The sequence below is a fragment of the Embiotoca jacksoni genome, unplaced genomic scaffold (assembly GCF_022577435.1).
Source record: "Embiotoca jacksoni isolate LCO1_2020_lvr unplaced genomic scaffold, fEmbJac1.0.p SCAF_41, whole genome shotgun sequence".
Taxonomy (NCBI): Eukaryota; Metazoa; Chordata; class Actinopteri; family Embiotocidae; genus Embiotoca; species Embiotoca jacksoni.
This window is the reverse complement of record NW_027185394.1, coordinates 2417483-2440090: the sequence shown is the minus strand read 5'-3', so window position 1 is coordinate 2440090 and position 22608 is coordinate 2417483. Positions and strand designations below refer to the sequence as shown.

Genomic DNA, 22608 nt, shown 5'->3' with positions numbered 1-22608 from the left:
TTGTTGCCCACACATGTACCCATGCATCTACACACACACACACACACACACACACACACACACACACACACACACACACACACACACACACACACACACACACACACACACACAGAGTGAGTCACAAGGCAGCACAGCCTACTGTATCAGTCCGTGGGTCGCCAGGGGCTGATGGGGCCACTCAACCATGAAAGAGGGTACGGAGGCATAACACACACACACACACACACACACACACACACACACACACACACACACACACACACACACACACACACACACACACACACAATCACATGCAAGAGACACATGCACGCTTTCTTTTTTCTAAATGTGACATCCTGCTCTCTCTCTCTCCCTCTCTTTCCCTCCCAACACCACTTTTCCTATAATTAACCCGTTTTGCCACTTTTTCCCTGAAACGGTTTCAACCGAGAACTTCAGTCGTCTCAGATCCAATAACACCGACAGCGTTGCACCAAAACAAACAAAAGATCCCGCCCGCTCGCCGCCCGTCGTCATCCTCCGGCTCGTATCCCCGGTGAAGCTCCTCTTCGTCACCGTAGTTGGCTTCAAATATTAGGAATAATAATAATATTGTAGTTAGTTGTCAGGATGATGCAATTATCATCAGTTATTCCTTCCTTCTGACGAGGTCATAATATTACAAGAAGCGCTAACTTTCCTTTTGCGAGCACAGGATTGGAGGCGACGACCTTTTCCTCGATTTGTTTTTTATTTCTGAACCTCAACCGTGTTTAAAAAAAAAAAAAAAAATGTACATCACGCGTCTCGAAGCGTATCGTAGCTTTCCTCTTTCGTCCACTGCGGGAAAAAAAAACGTGTAACTGTCACGCCCTCGACGAGCCAAAGCGTGGCTATCGCACGTTTTTTTTCTGCTGCAGCGGACAGGCGTCTTATTTTAATTTATTTTGTTGTTGCCGTGATACCGATATCGCATTACCAGTAATTTAGCTCCGAACCATTCCAACTGGAGATTTATCGATCAGTTTCCTCAAATATTTATATTTATATTTATATTTATATATATATGTATATATATAATATATATCTCCCCCTATAGTTACATGTTTGGGTGTTTTGTTTTGTTCATGAATGACACTAATTGTTGCTGCATGTTGGAATCAGTCAGCTGTCAGCTGCAAGATGTGTCCTCAATTCCAACCAGCACGCGCTCTCTCTCTCTTCTGTGTGTGTGTGCGCGTGCGTGAGCTAGCCTACATCACTGTAACCCCACCGCCACCTCCTCCTCCCTCCTTCACACACACACACACACACACACACACACACACACACACACACACACACACACACACTTCCCTATAACCAAACTACGGTGGAGCCAATTCAAGCGATTCTCCGCAGTGCTGAAAGAGCAGAGTGAAGTAAAGAAGGGAGGAGGAAGAGGAGGAGGAGGAAGAGGAGGAGGAAGAGGAGGAGTGAGAGAGAGAGAGGGGGGGGGCAAAGAGAGCAGGAGAGGGGAGATTCGGGGAAACACGCGAGAGAGTGAGAGATAGTGTGTGTGAGTGTGTGTGTGTGTGTGTGCGTGTGTGTGTGTGAGCAGCAGAGAGAGAGAGAGAGAGAGAGAGAGAGAGAGAGAGAGAGAGAGAGAGAGAGAGAGAGATAAGAGAGGAGGGAAAACTGCAAATTTTTAGGTGGCCAGGCTTCCCGGCGCGCGCAGATCTCGGCTGCACCGTCCGACCAGCTCTCCGCTCTGCAGGGTGAGGAGCTTATTTCTAACTGCGCGGTTTCATATTCCACCCGTGCATCTCGCATCATCATCATCATCATCATCATCATTTTCCCACCTCGCGTCTGTTTTTTGTTTTTGTTAATAGAGCCTCTCGCACTCTTTCTGTTTTTTGACGGGGGGGGTCGGGGAGGGGGCTGTTTCAGGCTGCATGCGCTCGTCAGGACTTCTTGTTTGATCCGCAAACGACGCTCGTGCGTGTGTGGCTGTGTTGGCATAACATTTTTTTTTTTTTTTTCCCCCCGGCCAGAGACGTTGTCTCAGAGACGTTGTCTCAGAGACGAGTCTGTCTTGAGAAGATGCCCGCTGTTTATATTTGTGTTTTGTTGGTGTTGTTGTTGACAGCTGCTGCTGCTGATGAGTGTGTCTGCACGGCTGCCTCCTCGCCTGTTAGTGGAGGAATGTACCGCGCGCTGATTATTAGTGTGGTGGTGCATCATTTTTTTTGGGGGGGGGGGGGGGGGGGGGGAGAGAAGGGATGAGCGCCGCTGTGATATACTGTACAGTCTGAATACAGTCTGAAGAAGAAGAAGCAGCACAGTAAAGCTGCTTCACTTCCAGCTGCGCGTGGAGGAGAGAGGGTGTGTGTGTGTGTGTGGGGGGGGGGGGGCAAAGTGTGTGAGGATGATGTGATGGTGTCACTGCTGTATATGTGTGTGTGTGTGCGTGTGTGTGTGTGTGTGTGTGTGTGTGTGTGTGTGTGTGTGTGTGTGTGTGTGTGTGTGTGTGTGTGTGTGTGTGTCGGAGAGAAAGAGGAGAGGGTGGGAGGGGAGGGCGAGAGACGAGGACAGTGTGCGTGTGTGTGTATTTTTATATATATGTGTGTGTGTGTGTGTGTGTGTGTGTGTGTGTGTGTAAAAAAACCAACTCTTGGCTCCTTCTTGGGGAACCCATCCTGTGATGCTGTTCCAGCAGACTGCAGCACTTCTTATTGGGTCTCTCTCGCTTCTTACATACAATATGCGTAATGTGTGTGTGTGTGTGTGTATGTGTGTGTGTGTGTGTGTGTGTGTGTGTGTGTGTGTGTGTGTGTGTGTGTGTGTGTGTATTTTTCCAATCTGCATTTTTGAGAGTTCAGTCCAACCAGAGGTGAACAGATGTTCCTCCTGAATGAGAAAAAAAAGAAAAGAAAAGAAGAAGCAGCAGCAGCGTGATGAGACTTTAAACTGTTATCAGTGTTGTGAAACCTTTCTGTGACACATTGGTAGAAAACGTCTTCCTCTCCCGGACTCCCTACGACACGTGAACATGCGTTCTGTTGGATGGAGCAGATTAATGGAAACTTCCAGGTTAGTTGGTTTGAGGTCCAATCAGAGGCGGAGTTGGCTGGATGAGCATACAAAAAAACTGGGTGTAGCTTTGATTGTACGATCCTAAAGTTAGTGTTTAAATCGAATGTTGACGTCGTCCCCCGCAAAATCCTATTTTCAGACTCGTGCACACGAGAGATTTCCTGGCGAGCGTGCGTGATCTCCGTCCGAGAGGCCGAAGCGAAACCAGAAAAATGTCAGTCAAAAATCCAAATGAATTGTTGTTTAACTCGGTTTTAATTTCTAATATCACGTGTTGTGTGCGGATGCTGATTTGGACGGTGAACTGGTGGAGCTCTCTTCATGTTGGCACCGGGACGGATAAAATAAAAAAAATAAAAAATAAAAAGGACAGGAAGAAGAGTGCCAGAGAACGGGACAGAAATGAGGCTAAAAATCCGATTGGACGCGTCTCTTTTCCTCGTGGAGTTCATGTTTGATCTGATGAGTTCAAGAAATGCAAAGAGGTTTTATCTGCGAGATGTTTCAGGTTGTTTTGGGAGGTCAACAACAAACTTCTCTGGATGTGAGTGGGGCATAGACGCAAGCTAGTATCGCGGCAAAGCGTGAAATAGACACGCCCTCTGTCCGCTGCAGGAAAACGTGAGATGGACACGCGTCGGGCGTGAAAGTTTTGTAAGCGTTAAACTTACATAAAAATGTGTCGTGACCGAGCTAACGCAGCGAACAAGTACAAAGGGCATTTTTCTGTGGTGGTGTTAGTAGGTACGACGGGAGGCGGCGAGGTTTGAATCCAGGAGGTGACAACGTTTTTCTGTAAATCCAAACCATGTGCTTTTTTTTTTTTTTTTTTTTTTTGCAAAAAAAAGTTTAATTTCCCTGTAAATCTCAAAGCGTTTCATTTCCATCCACTACAAGTAAAAACGTGTAACTTTGACCCATATTCAGCCCCAAAGCGTGACCATCTCACGTTTTTCCCTTAGTGGACGTGTCTATTTCACACTTTAGAAAAAAAATCCAATCAAATAGAAAGAACAGGAAACGTACAGAATCCATTTCTGCTGTTTGGATTTGAATAATGTTCCATCTGCAAGTCTGAATGAGGTGTTGGTGATTTAAGAGAAGGTCGGATAAAATAAACAGCTGCTTGTTCATCTGTAACGCGTATGAGATACGAGGTTTGGTCACCGTCGGCCGCCCTGATGTTCTCTGAGACGAGGAGGAATTAATCACGCGTAGCTTCAGTTGTTTAAACGGCTGATTGACGACGCGAGTCGCCGCTTCGTTTACCGAAGGTTCACAGGAGACCTTTAAATCGGGACTAGAGCCGTATTAATAATAAGATAATAATACGAGATGTTAGAGCACGTACGTCATTGAGATCCACTCGTGGTGAAAAAAAAGCTCGAGCAATCAATAAAATTCACATTTTTTTGTTTCTTATTTTATAACTTAATTCCAACTATGTGACGTGAGCTTCGTCCACTTCAGGATGTTTGTTTTTCGTTCGTGTCCTGTTAACTTTGACAACTTTCTTATTTGAAAGTCTGACAGGACTTTACTTGAGACAAACTACTTTGTATTTGGCAATGACAAAAGTTGTTGTTGTTGTTGTTGTTCTGAATGACCGCGTATAAAACGCCTCTGCCTCCTTTTGGCCGCATCACACACAAAAGCTGGGATTTTTTTTTTTCCCGTCTCTACACAATTAATCCTACAACCAGGGACGAATCCATCTTCGTCCAGTCTGTCCTCGCAGATCGAGTTGCACTCTGTAGGACAAAAGGGACCAAATCCTGTTTGTGTGCATAAAGAGAAGATGTTGGATCCACATTCACATCCCGCTCGTCTTTCTCACTTTCACTGATGTGACGAGTTGAAATGTGACAGAGTTTCGAGGGATTACAGGTTTCAGAGTCAACAAAGACATCAATCTGTCAATCTGTCTTCATACGTGATTCAGCCACCGTGTTGTTCTTTTTTGTGTGTTTTTTTTGGAACCACTTCGGACTTCTTCTCTCCGGCCGTCATCGTCGTTCTCGTCGTTTTGAATCGCACGCACGGTTTGAGGTCGACTCCTCCGTCGGAGACCAAAGTGACCTCGAAAAACCACAAAATTACACAACAGTCCAACTGAGTGAAGGTGAATGACGACGTGCTCGTGACCGGCCGGTGGCGCCAACTCTTCTTTTTTTAGGAGGGGGGGCTTTTGTGAATGCTGCTGTTGCACGTTGCGCACGAGGCATGTAGGATGTGTCACGCTTAACGCTGCCTGCCAGGCCGGGGTGCATGTGTGGGTGTGATGTGCAGTGTGTGTGTGTGTGTGTGTGTGTGTGTGTGTGTGTGTGTGTGTGTGTGTGTGTGTGTGGTACAAGGACTTTCCTCAGTTTTTGGGCCAAGGTCTTTCCCTGTAAGCTCTCTTTTCCTTTTCTTCTCCCTCCTCTGTTATTCCCTCCGTCTCCTCAGGACGTTAACACTCTGCAGGCCCTCCGGTGTGCCCGTGCGTGTGCGTGTGCATGTGTGCGTGTGTGTGTGTGTGTGTGTGTGTGTGTGTGTGTGTGTGTGTGTGTGTGTGTGTTTTCTTACCCACCGCATAAGCTAATTATCTTTATCAGTCCAGCAGTCGTTTCTCTAGTTTACAGGACGAGGGTTTGTTTCATCGTCTTAAGTACCGCTTTGAGAAACGAGAGTCTTCTTGTGGCTTCTGGAGACCGAAGAGTGCTTCAGCTAAATTCCTAGAAATGTCATATGGAGAATTTTTGATGCTATATTTAAAAGATAAGTTGGTTTTGGCGTTTCCTCCTTCAACCCCCTCTCTCCCCCCACGTCCTCTTTCTCCTCGTTTCCTTCTTAATTCCTTCCTGACTTTCTGTTTCCCCTTTTCATTCTCTCCTTGTCTTTTTTTTTTCATAACATTCACCCTCCTACTTCTTCCTTTCCTTCTTTATTCCCTTTTGCAAATTAATTTGAGTTCTTTCGTCCTATAGACGGTCCCTCCAGGATTTCGCTGAGGTTTTTCTGTGATTCTTGCAATCAAAAATGTTTCAATTTGCGGCGGATTTTCTCGAAAATCAATTTTTTTGAAGCACTAAGTAATAAACACCGATATCTAATCAGTGATAATAATCATGGCGTCCATCACAGAACTAGATTAGTCTTTTATTTAATCTTAGAGAACCACGGGGCTAAAAGTAAAAAAAAAAAAATCAGAACAGTCTGTGACTGGAATATAGAAACAAGGACTACATCAGCCTTTCAAAATAAGAGCTTTAGATGCTGTTTAATTCATGTTCATTCAACACATAGACCTGCTGGATGAAACAAACAAAGAGAACTGGATGTTAAACTCATTTAACATCCAATAATATGGAATCACTTCCTTTGATCACAAACATTTAATCAGATCATTTTTACGTGAAGACGTTTCCCTCAAACCCCGTCACATCCCGGGTCTTTTTTTCCCGCTTGTTCCGGTTCCCTGTAGTTTGATTTGGTGATGAGGAGCCTTTCTGACTGTAAATGAGGAGTGATTTGTGTTAATGAAGTCAGTTCTGTTTGAAAAGACGTTGATACTTTCAGCACAGCTTCTGCTGACCACAGAAAAATCTCTGGAATAAGAAAAAAAACCTGCAAGCTTCGGCAAATATTGCGAGAGAGATCGCTTGAATTTGCATTTATTATCGCGAATAGATGTTTCTGACCTGCGACCCCTCCCACATTCTTCCCTTCCATCTTTTTTAAATTTTTTCCGTCCGTCCTCCCGTCTTCCTGTCCTCCTGTCCTCCATGACTCTCCTCTCCGTCGTGTCTTCCAGTCTTCTCCATCTTTAAATATCCATCTCTTCTCCTGCCAGTTGGCACCAGCCCTCTCGCTGCTGACGGAGGGACATATTGCCTTCTCGACAGAAAACAAACTCCCCCCCCCTCCTCCCACTCCCCCAACACTAGCAAACTAACCTGGGAACGCCATCTGTGGAGCCCCCCCCCCCCGCCCGGCACCGTGGGACGCTTCGTTTTTCCTGGTGCTCTGCAAGTCGCTCCACACTGACCCCGGCAGAGTCTTTCATCTTCGTTTCATCTGCTTTGCCTTTTTTTTTTTTATTTCTCTGCCACTTATAATTTTTTTTTTTTGGGGGGGGGGCTAAGATTGCAATCCTCTCCAGGTTTCTCTCCTAAATGGAAGTTTCCTAGAAGGAATCCGAAAAGACATTTACAGAGCGGAGCAGAAAAGGCAGCCGAGTTTCTTAATTCTCTTCTGAACCACACGTGACCAAAAGACTGGTATTATTCAGAGAAGTACGTTTAGCAGCTCATTTAAATGTTTAGTTATGTTGTTTGTTTGTTTTTATCAGTTATCTCACCAAATTACGATATACTCAAAAAATAAAGTATTTCTGTCGCGGTTTTGAAGTATCCAGTCTGACATGTTGGCCGTCGCCCTCTTAGTTGGTTGGAAACCAGAAGTGACCATAGTTGGATGAGCGGGGGAGGAGCAAGGTTTGGAGCTGAGTAAGAATTAGAGGAGAGTATGCCCCGCCCACCTTTACCAGAAACCTGACTGTACCCCAAACATGTCAATCAAACCAGACACGCCCCCAAAAACTAGCTAATCACACCACAGCAACTTGTGGAAAAAATTTACTGACTTTGTATTTCATGAGAGAAGTTGATGATTTCATTTTGGTTTCAAAACTGATTTGCGCATAAGCCCCGCCCACAGAGCCGTCGTAAATTTTGTTCCAGTCATATCCGTCGTTGTAAAAAGGAAAGTTTGAAGGCCCAAAAAGATATCTTCTCAAACAGAGAGGTGAACATTTGTTTTATGACTCATCCACAGCGTGTCCAAACTCTTAATATCCCATTTTAAACCTTTATTATCACTTCAGTTTTAATCTGATTGACAAATGTATCTCAGCCCGACTCGTCCGTGTTGGTAATTGTGCTTCTCAATTTATTAGTGAAGTTACAATCTTTATACTGTTTGAAGCGCACCAACGCAACACTATAAGAACCAATAAAGAGGGTTGTTGATAGCTGATTAAAAAAACCCATCTCAGACTGGACCGCACGATGGGCTCCTTGTAAATGGCCTATTTCCAGGAATGAATTCAGATGCACAAAGCTCCTGATTAAGGGGAACTTATTGTTATCACTCCTACACCGACGACCCTGCTTTAATGCCTTAATTAGTAACACATACTCATTCATTAAGTTGGACTTCATTGAGGACGCGTCTAAGCCTCCAATAAAAATTAAATAGAATTAATAATGAATGCAAATAAAAACGTGAACTGTGCTGAGGGGTGTCGTTTGGAGCCTTTGTGCTTCGTGATGAAAAAGCAGATTCATTTTAACCCTCGGCGATGTATATCTTTACGTTTGTAAATTATACTGGAGGGGCTCGGTTTTCTTGCTAACAACGCTTCGGGTTTGTGATTATGTAAAGTCGTTCTGTGGACCAGTTAACAGAGAAAACAGGCAAATATTCAGATGCTGAAGAAAAAACTAAATGACAGGTAATAAAGATGATTTAAAAATATATGTCAAAGACGAACAGCATTTGTCCTGTCGAAGTGTCTTTTCCTGCTCAGAACGCAACCTGGACTCAAAGCGAAGCGTGAAATAGACACGCTCGTCCGCTACAGCAAAACGTGAGATAGACGTTTTCCTGAAGTGGACGGAAATGAAACCTACAGCGTGCTTTGAGCCGGGAGATGTACAGGAAAATTTGATGATCGGAGTTAGGAAGCAAAAATCTAATTCCAGGCAAACATTGTCACCTCCTGGATTCAAACATCATCGTCATGTGACTTTGGTCACATGACATTTAAATGCGTGTAACTTTCACCCCTGGACAGCCCAGAGTGTGGCTATCTCACGTTTTGCTGTCGTAGACGGGCGTGTCTATTTCACGCTTTGCCGTGATACTGGGTTGCACAATAGGGTGACCTTTGACCTTTGTCTCCTTCCTGAAGGAAAATCTAAACCTCTGGAGAAGAAAAATATAGCAGACATAAAAGTGTAAATAATAGATGTTTACTTCTAAAAATATCTTGTTTCAAACAGAACTGTGCTGGACACGAGACTCTTGTATTACTATTTTTACATTCAGGGCAAAAAAAAGAAAAATTGACATGCGGAAGGAGACAACATGCAGCAACAACACAACTTTTTCGTGCTTTCTTGTCTCCCGCAGAGGAAACCGTCGGTATTCTCGGGCCTCAGCATTGTACAGAAATCTGGGTCAAGGAAACCTATAAGGGCATTTTCAAAGTTGTTTCAAAACATTTCCTTTTCAGTATTTACTCGTGACCAGCGCGTTGTCTTTGTGGGTCCAAACAAAAGACTGCAAAAACAACGACCTACAGCAAATATGCAAAAAAAAACATTTTTAAAAAAAGGAACAAATGTGTAGTTCAGTGAAAGAGAGTGAAAATGAGAGTGAAAGAAAGTCAGTGCATTCAGCCAGAGGAGAGGAGAATCAGAGCTGTTGACTGTAGTGGAGGGAGGATTTCAGCACCATGGCAGGTGGACAGCTCCCCAGCAAGCTGCTCAATGCTGGACTGGAAAATGTTTCTCCTTTCAGACACTTCATGAATTTGTATTTTAAAACTTCTGCACACACACAAAAAAAAAGAATTCAAGCTTTTAAAAAAAAAAAAACCACAAAAATAATATTACAGAAATGATCTTTAGGCTCGAATTTAAACGCTGTTTAACCAAAATGAGTACTATTGTTTTTTTTTTTCTTTATTTACATACAGTATTTTATTACTGGTGTAAGCGTACTTTGTAATTTATTTGTAGTTAAAAAATGAGGTAATATGAATAAATTTGAAGACATACATGTCGTCTAATATTTCAATAGTTCCTCTTACCTTTCAACTGAATATTCTCCGCCTAGTTTTCTCTCTTTAATCCATTCATTTTCTTACTTTTCCTTCCTCTTTCCTCCATCCATCACTCTTTCCATTTCCCTCCTCATCTTCCTTCATACCTTTCCCACTTTAATCCCACCTGTCGGCTTCTAAATCGCTGCCTTTCTTCTTCATCATCCCTCCTCCTCCCATCTTCCCTCCATCCGTCGTTCTTCCTCCCCTTTTTCCTCCTTTCATCTCCCGTCCTCACCTTTTACTCTCTTTTTTTCTCCTCTCTGTCTCTCTACGGTTCATCTTTTCTCCGACCATCGACGAAGGTCCTCAACCCCAAACTTTCTCTTCATCCTTTCTTCTCCCACTTCATTACCACCTCTGACTGTTTGTTCCTGAGCACCGAACGCTCCGTTCATCTGTGATTCATTACGCTGCCTCTGCTTCTGGATGGTCCCTGCACACACACACACACACACACACACACACACACACACACACACACACACACACACACACACACACACACACACACACACACACAGTTAGTTAGCAGCTGGTGGAACCTGGGAATTGCGGTTATATTCTCAAGGCTTAAAACTACAAAGAGAACCTCATCCCGGCCCATTTGTTGTCTGCTATCTCAGCAAACACAGGCCGGGTTCAGTGTGTGTGTGTGTGTGTGTGTGTGTGTGTGTGTGTGTGTGTGTGTGTGTGTGTACTTGTTTTACTCATGTTGTGAGGACCCAAAACTATTTTCCGCTGTCACATTGTCGGGTCTCGCCTCCCCCCAAAAAAACCCAGTTCCCATAACCTAAATTATTAAATTGAAGTGTGAGGAGTTGGTTTACAGTTCACTTTAGGATGAGGTTACAGTAGAGCTGCTCTGAGGCCGGGTAGTGATTGTGGTTAGTGTCAGTCAATCTAATGTCCTCTAAAGGGATGGTGTGTGTGTGTGTGTGTGTGTGTGTGTGTGTGTGTGTGTGTGTGTGTGTGTGTGTGTGTGTGTGTGTGTCCTTCAAACCCACATTTCTTCCAGCGTCTGTCTCTCTCTAGTTTTTTTTTTTTTTAACGACAGTTAAAAAAAAAAGAAAAAATTGTTTACAGAGCAGCAGCATCCCCAAAATAGATTTTTGTGTGCGTATGATTTGTAGATATATAGTTATAACATTTCATACAGCAAACATGGTTGCACTTTAATGCCGATAAGACATTTACAAAATGATAAAACTGCATCAAGTGACGGCAGCTGAGTGTGAAATGATCAATGAATTATAGATTAAAGGTCTCAGAAAGGTCAATGAAATTAATGGTAACATTACATTTAATTTCCACACTTTTCCTGTCAAAGTAACTGTAATACAATTATTCATTAAAAATGTGTATTTGTAAGCCTTTCTTTGTTTATCCAATATAGCAGAAGTGACAGCATGAATACACACAGATGCGTAGTTTTAACCAAAACACATTTTATTGAATACACTAGTAGGTTAGATTCCACTTGCAATCATCAATTTCCATTTACAGAAACTTAAAGGAAACGTTTTTAGGATTTAGTGGCACCTGGTGGTGAGGTTGCACATAGCAACTAGCTGAACTGCCCATCACCATCTCCTCCCATGCGTGAAAGAGAATCTGCTAGCAGTAAAACTTGAAAGAGAAAACAAACATAAAAAGTCCTCTAAGTGTTTGGTTTGTCTCCTCTGGTCTCCTGTAGAAAGATTGTGGTGCAACGACAGACGGTTTATAAAAGTGTTCGTAGCTTCAGGTCTATAAGATGGTTCCGATCCAGAAGTGTCTCAAGCTGCAATACCAGCGAGCGCCACTAGAGGTCGGCTCCAAAAAGCCTCCGGCTCCATAGACTCCCATTCAACTTCTCTCATCAAATCCAAAGTGAATAAAATGTGTCCATCAGTTATCTCGGTGTTGTTTGCTAAAGTCACTCCTTCTTATTAGTTTTCTGGAGGTCCATCTGAAAATAATCCCTCATTCATTAGAAAAGAAGATTCAAGAAGACCTGTTTTTGGGGGCGTGTCTGTTTGATTGACAGGCCTGTGGTGCAGTCAGGTTACAGCTATCGGTGGGCGGGACGTAGTATCGTCATGGTTTCCAATCAGATCGGCCAGATTCACCAGCTGGCTCCTCCCCCCGCTCGTCCAAATATGGTCACTTCCTGCTCCGAACAAGCAAAGATGGTGACGGACAGAATCTGAACTGGAGGATTCGTAACGTTCACAAACCAACGAGGTGACGTCACCGCTGCTGCTTGGCTGCAACATGATTCTTAGTTTTCAGGTGATTACACACCAATGGAAAACATAATTATGAATATTATATTAATTATGAAAATGGCCATTTCTATGTGTTCCAGTTTCTCTCAGCCAGCTCGGCCTCCATCGGGCAGCGTTGTATGTCCCACATTTAACATCTGGTGCCTTTAATTCCCTTCAGTCGGAGAGTCCTCGTCCTCGTGCAGGTTTCAGTCACTAGAACGTGAAACAGCCTCGAACGAACTGATTGTGACGGCACCGCAGGGTGAGACGGTTATCTGAGTCCTGCAGGTACTCCACTGTGTGTGTGTGTGTGTGTGTGTGTGTGTGTGTGTGTGTGTGTGTGTGTCTGTGTGTGTGTGTGTGTGTGTGTGTGTGTGTGTGTGTGTGTCTGTGTGTGTGTGTGTGTGTGTGTGTGTCTGTGTGTGTCTGTGTGTCTGTGTGTGTGTGTGTGTGTGTGTGTGTGTGTCTGTGTGTGTCTGTGTGTGTGTGTGTGTGTCTGTGTGTGTCTGTGTGTGTGTGTGTGTGTCTGTGTGTCCTGCCTGACATTTCTCAGCGCTTCAGACCGAAGCTTATTTACACGAGTCGAGCGCAAATCACCTTCGTCTCATCCGAGAGGACGAGACTTTTTCTGAAGCCGCTGACGTCTCAGACGGACGTCTTTTTCTGTGACGTGTGCACCCACTCCTCTCCTCTCCTCTCCTTTCCTCTCCTCTCCTCTCCTCTCCTCTCCTCCCCTCCTTTCCTCTCCCCTCCTCTTCTTCTCCTCTCGTCTCCTTATTTTTTTAGATTTACTTAATCCAGTTATGTCAAGAATTTCCACCAAACTGGTTTGTTATATATATTAATACTTAATATCCTAATAATATTATGAATATGTCACCAACCAACGTGACTCTATTATCCAACATGAAGTGATGAATGGATCCAGCTGATTGAACGGACCAACATGGATCCAATCAAAGGCTGTTTTCTTCACCAGTTTGATTCATGCCAACATAATAATATTTCATGACACCAAAATTCATCCTACTGTTGACGACATACCAGGAAGTACTTTTTGATAAGATTTTTAAAAGAGTTGCCCGTTTGTTGATCACCTGCGTGTCGTCTCGGCGGGGTTTTATTTCTGTTTTACTACATCTAATATCTGCAGCGGGTGACTCACGTCTGATCCTCTCCGACACCGAATGTGCTCCGCGGCGTCTCCACGATGAGGTCACGCCTCGCCGTCTCCTCTCCTTTCTTTTTTCTTTGTTTTTGTTCTTTTTCTTTTTCCCGCTTCTTATCTGTTTTTCCGGCTCTGATCTCGTCTGCCGACTTCATTTCTGTTTATCGGCTTCTCTCTCGTTTTCTCTGCCTCCTCCGACGTAAACAACATTTTTCGGAGTCCGTGAACCTCCGTTTAACACCGTGTTTCTGAATCTCATTTATTAGTTGTGATACGCCCAAAAAAAACAACTAAAAGATGCAGGTTATCTTGGAAATATACGTTTTAAACAGGACGATGTAAAAAAGTTTGCTTTATTAAAAAGTAAATCGCTGTGAAACCAACTTCTGCAGCTGGAGGTTTTCTTTTTTTTGTTGAAATATTCATGGTCTAAGTTTGACCTGAAGCTCCGGAGCTGCTGGAGTTTCTCCCAACTCAGAAAGCTGACGTGTGTTTTCTGTCTGGAGGTTTTTAAATATACAAATTTAATCACGCGTCTTTTTTAAGGTCAAATTTCTGTAAAAAAAAAAAAAATCATCTGGATCGAAAGCCAAAAAGAAATGTTTATGTTACGTGAAACTACTTTTAATTCAAATGTAATATGTTTTACAGAAGATGTACTTTCTAAAACTGATACTAATAAAAACAACAACAATAATAATAATAATACATTTTAGAGCTTGTCAAAATACTCAAAGACACTTTACAGGTTAAAATGATCAAAACAACACAAAAAATATATATATTTACACTACGTGTTCATTATAGTTTGGATTTTGCAGCACTAAAGAATCAGGAGAAGAAGAACGAAGATATTACAGAACTTTATATGATTTAAAAACTCAAACTATCAGATTTAATTTATGATCTACGTACAGAGACACTGAATGAAGTGACGAAAGACCGAAACAGGAAGTGAAGGAGCGACTATTCTTAGATATGAACAATAATGTTGATCTTATTGATGCAGTTTGTTTTATGTTTTATGTATTGTGATTTATGTCCGTATGAATGGACCTCATCTCAGTCCGCAGTTCTTCCTGTGTTTCAGTCAGCTGCATGTTGACCTCCATTTTGACTGGAAGGATGAGGCTCTGTGTGTGTGTGTGTGTGTGTGTGTGTGTGTGTGTGTGTGTGTGTGAACAGTTAAAAGTGATGTACGGCAGAGCAGAGGCAGCGTTTCTGCCCCCTAGTGGGCGTCGAGCTGCACTGCACGTTACCTGGAAGCTCACGTGGGACGTCCGTCTGAACTATTTCAGTCACGTACTGTGATTATCGTCGCATGTGGACGGAAAACTTTCAGATTGAAAGCCTGAATTTAATTATTTATCATTATTTATTAACGTCTCCATAAATAAGCTGTAAAATGTCCACGTGACTCCCAAAAGGAAAATATGAGTCAGATTCTGTCATTCTTAAAGCCGGCCGGACTTCAACTCTCTGAAGGCTTGAAGTCAGTTCTTTGCCATCTGACTCATTGTTTTCTATTTAATTCACCCTTTGCTGTTGGCATTAAAATCCCCCCACTCCTCCTCCTCTTCCTCCTCCTCCTCCTCCTTCTCCTCCTCCTCCTCTGTCTTCTTCTTTCATCATGATGCAAAGAAAGTGAATATTTTGTCCCATCCTACAGATGGATGGATTTATTTTAATTTTTTTGTCGATCAGCTGATAAATGTCCTCCTCCCGTGTCTCTTGTGTCGGCGACCAGCACCGACGTCATCCGTCGGTTTGTTGAACGGCCGTTATGAAGCTTTGAGATCGGATATCAGCCGGCGCCATCTTTGCTAGTTCGGAGCGGTTTGGTAGCAGGAAGTGACCATATTTGGACGAGCTGGGGGAGGAGCCAGCGGTGGATCTGAGTCGATCTGATTTTCCAATCAGATCGCATGGCGATACTACGTCCCGCCCACCGATAGCTGTAACCTGACTGCACCACAGGCCTGTCAATCAAACAGACACGCCCCCAAAAACAGGTCTTCTTGAATCTTCTTTTCTAATGAATGAGGGATTATTTTCAGATGGACCTCCAGAAAACTAATAAGAAGGAGTGACTTTAGCTAACAACACCGAGATAACTGATGGACACATTTTATTCACTTTGGATTTGATGAGAGAAGTTGAATGGGAGTCTATGGAGCCGGAGGCTTTTTGGAGCCGACCTCTAGTGGCACTCGCTGGTATTGCAGCTGAAGACACTTCTGCACTTGTTTCCTCCTGAACTCTGTTCATTTGTTTTCCTTCTCAGAGTTTCTCTCTTGAATTCCCAGAATCTCTTCATTCAGAGCATCACTTAGTGCCTCGTAGACTTTTTCCGGGCTTCGTTGTTTTATTTTTACTTCCGTGTCCGTGAATTAGTTCCTGCTTCGTATTCTGTAACAGAAACCTCTCAGGATTAAAGTGAGGAGATGTTCAAGGCTTCGCACCTTCAACACCATCAGGATGAGAGCCGGCCGTATCGATGCTCCTCTCCCGTCCGTACATATTTAACAGGCCGAGTCAATGAAAGTCGAGAGAGATTAGGATCAGAGATTCCTCGGCCTCCTTCTTCGCGCCTCCCCGTGCAGCCGGTGCATATTTTAAGATGTTCAAAATCAATGAATTAAATCAATCTCTGTCCTCCTGTCACCTCTTTCTTTTCTCGTTTTTTTTTTAACTCCGCCGCCTCGCCAATCTTTTAGAAATAAAAGCCAACGCTTCGTCGTCGGACGCGTTAACCCGCCGTGTTCCTTCCTCCTCCAGATGAGTTCGTTCAGCACGAGGGCCCTGACGCTGCTCTCGTCCGTGTTCGGCGCCTGCGGCCTGCTGCTGGTGGGCGTCGCCGTGTCGACCGACTACTGGCTGCTGATGGAGGAGGGCATCGTCCTGCAGCAGAACCAGACCACCGAGGTGAAGATGGCGCTGCACTCCGGCCTCTGGAGGGTCTGCTTCGTGGCAGGTCGGTGGACGCTTTCACACCTTATTTATTCTGCTCCTTTTTTTCTTTTCTTTTGGTTTTCATGTGTGAGACACGAAGGTTCAAATAATCTGATGCTGTTAAAAAAAATTAAAAAAAATGTGGTGCTTTGTGCTAAAAATAGACGCATTTATTCTCCTTTACAGGCAAAAAAACCAACAAGAAAACACCACAGTGTGACACCAGGCCATTTTCACACTAGATTTGTCTGTTCGAGTGTGACAGCTCTCCCCCCTTTTACCCATAATCCTCCTGGCCCTTTTTTTTTGTTGTTGTTGTTTTTTGTTCAAGCTGTTTATTTCAGCCCGCGATCACAACGTGTCTTTTCACCGCCGCCGTGAGGAGAAAACACGCCGGAGGCCGTTTGGACGTCTGCAGGGAACGAACGTCGCATCAAACCGAACGACGATCGTTTCCCGATCGGACCGAAACGAGGCGACCTTTCAACGAGGAGAGGTCACGAGTTTGCGTCGGCGCGAGTCGAAGACATTCACGTCTTCGCTTTGACTTCGTGGGAAAAAAATCCCTTTTTGCGTTGACGCGCCACAAAGTTAACAGTCAAAGCAGCGAAGCGTCTTTTTACCGCGGCGGAAGAAATAAAGAAGAGACACCGACTTCCAGGTGCTGATACCCGTCTGTGAATCTGGTCATGGCGATGCTGCAGAAATATGAACCAATCAGATCTCTCAGATCGCCTGTTGGGTTACCATGACGACCTCCAACATCACAACTAACGTCGCAGCTAAACGCGACATAAAGTAACGTGTTGAAGCCACAAAGTTTGTGTGTTTACACACACACACACACACACGGACACACACGGACACACACGGACACACGGACACAGAACAAGCGTCCTCGTTGCACTCGGCCGTCTCCGTGTTTGCGGGGTCGCCGTGGCGTCGCTCTGGGGAGGCGGCCATGTTTGTGTTTCCCTGTTGTTGTCTGACGCCTGGTACAAAAGGTCAGAGGAGGAAAACGCTGGTGGCATTTGGATCGGGCGAGCGAGCGTGTGCGTGTGTGTGTGTGTGAGAGAGAGAGAGAGAGAGAGAGCTCGTGAGCGAGAGAGCGAGCGAGCGAGCGGGAGGAGAGATATCACATTTGTCTGTGCGTGTATGCATCATTTTTGTTGACAGATTCCCGTGTATATATATATATAGAGAGAGAGGTTTGGTGTGTGTGTGTGTGTGTGTGTGTGTGTGTGTGTGTGTGTGTGTGTGTGTGTGTGTGTGTGTGTCTCTACAGTTTGAGGTTAACCATCGTGTCTCCTCTCTCTCTCTCTCTCGGCTGAGACCTTGTTTTCTCCTGAACCTCTTGACCTCCATCTGTCTCACTTCCACTTTCTGTTTCTGTTTTATTTTTTTTTATCTCTTTGGGTTTCGTCTCCTGATTCTCTTTCACCTCGTTCGTCCTTTTTTAAATCTCCGCCTTCTCTTTTTTTTCTGTGTTTCTTTGATTTTTTTGTTGTTTTTATTTCCATATGCTAAACAAAAAAAAAATAAAAAGGCCATATTGTCTGCGACCCGAAGATGACCCCAACACACACACACACACACACACACACACACACACACACACACACACACACACACACACACACACACACACACTCTCTCTCTCTCCTGTTTTTAACCTCCTCTCTCGCTCTCTCTCTCTCAGGACCTGAGAAGGGCCGATGTGTGGCGTCGGAGTATTTCACCGAGCCGGAGATCGAGATCACGACAGAAAACACCGCCAACATCCTCAGTGAGTCCAACTCACGTCGACGAGAACATCGCGTTCACGTCTTCGTATTTTAACTTGTGTCGGATAATATTTCCTTCAACTCTCAGAAGCTTATAGGTCAGCTTCTCCGATGAGTAATCTAACTCAGCAATATCAAATTACTTCACTTACTGGGTGGGTGGTTTTTTTTGGGCAGATTTTCCACCAAAAATTTAGATTTCTTTTTTTAAACAATCGATTTTAGACATCAGACAGAAATAAACAAATTAAACTTGCTACTTATCGAAAAAATAAGTACAAATACATGTGAACACGAATTCCCGGTGTTGCAACACGTGTAGAAATCGAAAGCTTTGCCAGAGCTGCTGTTTGTAGTTGCGGTTGCTAAGCAACGACGGGACGAACACTGTTTTCGGGAGGAACTGAGCAAATATTTATGGGAAAAAAAAGGCCTTGATCGTATAAAGTAATCAGCTTTATGAGGAATTCAAGGGTTTATATCATCGATGAAGGTCAATAATATGAAATCGTACAAGAATATCATAAAAAATGAGTAATGACTCGAGAACCGGGAGGATGGTCAAACTTTAAATTATTGATGATTCACTGGAACATTTCTCAAGGTTTCAAACTGGGGTTTATTTTTTTATTTGTATTTTTTTTTACTTTCATTTTTTATTCATTTATTTATTCTCTCTCCCCTCCGTCCTCCCAGAAATGGTCCGAACGGCGACTCCCTTCCCGATGGTCTCGCTGCTCTTCGTCTTCACCGCCTTCGTCATCAGCAACATCGGACACATCCGGCCGCAGCGCACCATCCTCGCCTTCGTCTCCGGCATCTTCTTCATCCTGTCAGGTAACGACGAGAGACGCCCGACGCCACACCGACTTCTGTGTCCTGAGAAAAGTTGATTTATTTTATTTTTACGCTGTTTAAAGTCTCGCATCATAAATTACATCCTAAACTTCGGCGCGGTTACTTTTCCTCACCGTTTTGGAACATCTGCTCTCGGATGATCTCGTCACACATTTCCTTTCACATTTTCCAATTATTTTTCTGCTGCGTCTCGGCCGTCTTTGTAAAAGCAGCCGGGGAGACAAGCTGTCAGAGAGTCTGCAGAAAAAAAAAAAAAAAAAAAAAAAATATATATATATATATATATTTTTCTAGCTTCACAAAATGCAACCTGCTCAGTGTGTTTAAAGTGAAAGTGGAACTCCGTCCAACTAATATTCCACCTCGGAGGAATATATTTTTTTCTTGATCAAAAGCTTCACAATCAAATGATTAAAAAATGTGAGCGTGAACTCTCATCAGCTGCTCTCAGGTCAGCCTCATTTTCCTTTAAATTACCGGCTTTACTGTCCGTGATGGTGAAGATTTAAAGTTCATCCCGCTGCTGCAGATTAAAAAAAAACAATCTTTCGGGAAAGGAGTCGTTCTGTATGAGATGAAAAGACTGGCTGAGGTTACTTTCTGCTAATAACATTTTTTCTTTATTGTCCTTTAATTGTATTGGGAACATTTTTCTTGCAGGACGAGCAGTTTTGAACTTTTTATTTTTTTTATTTTTTTTATCTCTCGTCCTTGAAACGCAGGAAATATCAGATTTTATTTTTTACTTTCAAAAGCTGCGTTTCAAAAACAAGTTTTCCACGAGTCCAAAACCTATTTAAGCTTCGATATGATCATATTTTATATTATAATGTGCTACATTTGACAGAATGATCAATAATATCCATCATAAAAATGTATTTTTGGACCACCGAGGAAGCAGTTCTCATTTTGATCCAAATCAGAGGTTTGAGGTCAAAATGTTTTATAAATAACAAGTTCCCTCAAAGAAGCGCGTCGCGGTGCGTCATCAGTGGGCAATAGATCCAAATATATCTTCTACGATGCAACTTTAAATCTCCGTTTCTGGTGTGAAGACCTCAAATTCGTCAGGATAAGAAAACAGGGAACAAAAGATTAAATAAAATGTTTAACAGCAGCCGAGGGGGCGAGGGGGAGGAGCCAGCGGTGGATCTGACCGATCTGATTGGATCTGACTGATCTGATTGGATCTGACCGATCTGATTGGATCTGACCGATCTGATTGGATCTGACTGATCTGATTGGATCTGACCGATCTGATTGGATCTGACCGATCTGATTGGATCTGACCTGACTGCAACACAAATGCCGTCCCTTCCATCTTTTTGTTTTTAATCCCGTCAGACATCTGCGTGAAATGCCATCGTAGTTGGCGTACCGGGTTAGAGATGTGTTTTGACCTTTGACCTCCGACCGCCAAAATCCTAGCGGTTCACCCTCAGGCGGACGTTTGTTTCTACGTTGGACGAGAAGTTCCCGGCGGTCGCTGCCCTCCGGAGTCGTGGGATGTACGACTTCACGAGCTGTAATCCGTCGTCCTGTTTTAATGGCTGTTAATGATAGAATAACATTTTATTGATTGATTAATTTATTTTTTAAAAAGCAGTCCTCCCTGTCACGTTGTGCCGGAGGAGCGCTGAGTCTTTTGGTTTCGAGTCGTGTCGGGAAGGCGAGTCAGCGCAGCCGGCAGAGTGACATCACCTCTCGGCTTTCTGCTCAGTTACCTCCAGACACAGTCGGACGTTCTGCTGATGCTCGATTGGATTTATTTATTTATTTTGTGCTCTCTCTGTCTCTCTCTCTGTCTCTCTGAGCAGACATGATGACATCACCTTCCTGGTTCTTTTTGTTTTTTTTTTTGGCATGAGGGAGCTTTACCTCACAGATGCTAGCTTAGCATGGTGGACTGCTGACTGGACACATGATGTCACGGGAATGTCAGCGAGCCAACACGGAGACGAACACGTGCGTGCACAAAAAAAAACAACACCAAAACACGTTCACATGGACGCAGACGTACAAATCTGTGCAAATAAACAGCCAAACATATGAAATAAAGACACGTCCACAGGTTAAAATCTGCGTTTGAAAAGCAAATTATAACGAATCTTTCCTCGATAGGGCAGAAAAGCATCACATGACTGCTGTCCTTTTTTATTGATATTCATATTTTCTTTCCTTAATATTTTCCTTTTTTGTAAAGTTTAGGTTTATAATGTAAACAGATATACATTCTGACAAAAAGTCACATATACGTGTGATTTTCAAAAGCACTTTTTACATTTGGGGATATTTCACATCACAAAAAAACGTAAGATACAATTAAAATACCATAAAATAGTGCAAATAGTGCATTTAATGACCATATTTGTTTGACAAAAGTAACAATTTGACAAAAAATTTGATCACAAAGAGAAAGAAATAAATAATTTTGGTAACAGCCTATTTCAAATTTTAAGAGCATTATTATTTTCAGCCCTTTTCTTTGGGGAGAAACTACATGAAGAACAGACTCTGAATAAATCTTTTTTTTTTTTTTCATTTGTCCTGTCTTTAACAAAAGAAATAATGATAATGTCTATAAATTGTTTTGCGCCTTCTGAGAAAAATAAAGACTCACTTCCCGTTAAAAATAGTCTGTCGGACAAAGAATTTAGTCGATAACAACTTTACCTGTGAAACGGCAAAATAATGACACTTAAATTGAATTTTTGTATTCTTTACAAATAAAAGAGCCTGTTTTTCAAAGGCGGCGCTGCGAATGTTTCACCCGGCAGGAGGCTCGAAGCAAATCACAGAAATTAGAAGGTGTTTCAGAACGATTACAAACCTCCATTGTTGCTTTTCAGTCTGCATGTGTGTGTTTTTGTCATGAAAACAGAGCAGCCTCAGGTTCCAGCGTGTGGACCAGCTGCTTGCCTCCCCGTCCTCCCGTCTGTCCCCCTGTCTGTCCTCCCGTCTGTCCCCCTGTCTGTCCCCCTGTCTGTCCTCCCGTCTCTCCTTCCTCTCCTTCTCTCTCTCTTCACCCTCTCCGGGCAGCTGGAGCTTCAGATGAGCGTTCAGTCACAACGCTGCCATCTGGTGGCCAACACAGGAAACTACAGCACTCAAAGTCTTTCTTTTTGCCTTTTCTCACTTAAACCAAATGAAACCCACCAGTTTGACTCAGACATGAAATAATGGTTATATTTCTATGTAATATAAATTCATTTTATGGGGTTAAGAAGGAAAGCATAAATCAGAAAATAAAAACTTCTTACTTTGAGCCAAAACTTCCTTTTTAATGAGCAAAACTTAGATGCAATCCATTGACTTCTTTCTTTTTATGCAACTGACTATCTGCTGAATCACTTCTGTTTTTTTCACTCATCGTCTGATGAGTTTAAAGAGAAATGTGACCATATTAAAACATCTGAGCTCATCATATATCGTGATTTGTTCTGACATTACGTCCCGTCCTGAAAGACCGCGAGTCTCCTGGTGATCTGGATTTAAATCTTGCACCTATCGATTGATTTATAGATAAATAAGTCACAAACTATTGTCTTCAGTGTCTGACGTGGTGGAAACAAGCGACGACCAACAGCGACGTTACGAAGCCTCCAGTTCGGATTTTGGCCGGCGCCATCTTTGCTAGTTTGGAGCAGGAAGTGACCATATTTG

The 22608-nt window shown here is 43.3% G+C and overlaps 1 protein-coding gene across 2 annotated transcripts in view; it reads left to right on the top strand.

The window, feature by feature from the left end:
• The first annotated feature begins 1501 nt into the window (after nucleotides 1-1501).
• The window catches only part of LOC138210003 (voltage-dependent calcium channel gamma-7 subunit-like), a 29981-nt gene continuing 8874 nt past the window's right edge, over nucleotides 1502-22608 (top strand). Inside the window, exons 1-4 of one of the 2 annotated variants that reach the window (XM_069168888.1) lie at nucleotides 1502-1742; nucleotides 16130-16325; nucleotides 18003-18089; nucleotides 18784-18924. In XM_069168888.1, the coding sequence (XP_069024989.1) occupies nucleotides 16130-16325; nucleotides 18003-18089; nucleotides 18784-18924 (424 nt within the window). In that variant the 5' untranslated portion in view covers nucleotides 1502-1742. Of the gene's footprint in view, nucleotides 1743-7177; nucleotides 7338-16129; nucleotides 16326-18002; nucleotides 18090-18783; nucleotides 18925-22608 lie in introns of those variants that run through there. The other variant, XM_069168889.1, reaches the window with a different exon arrangement.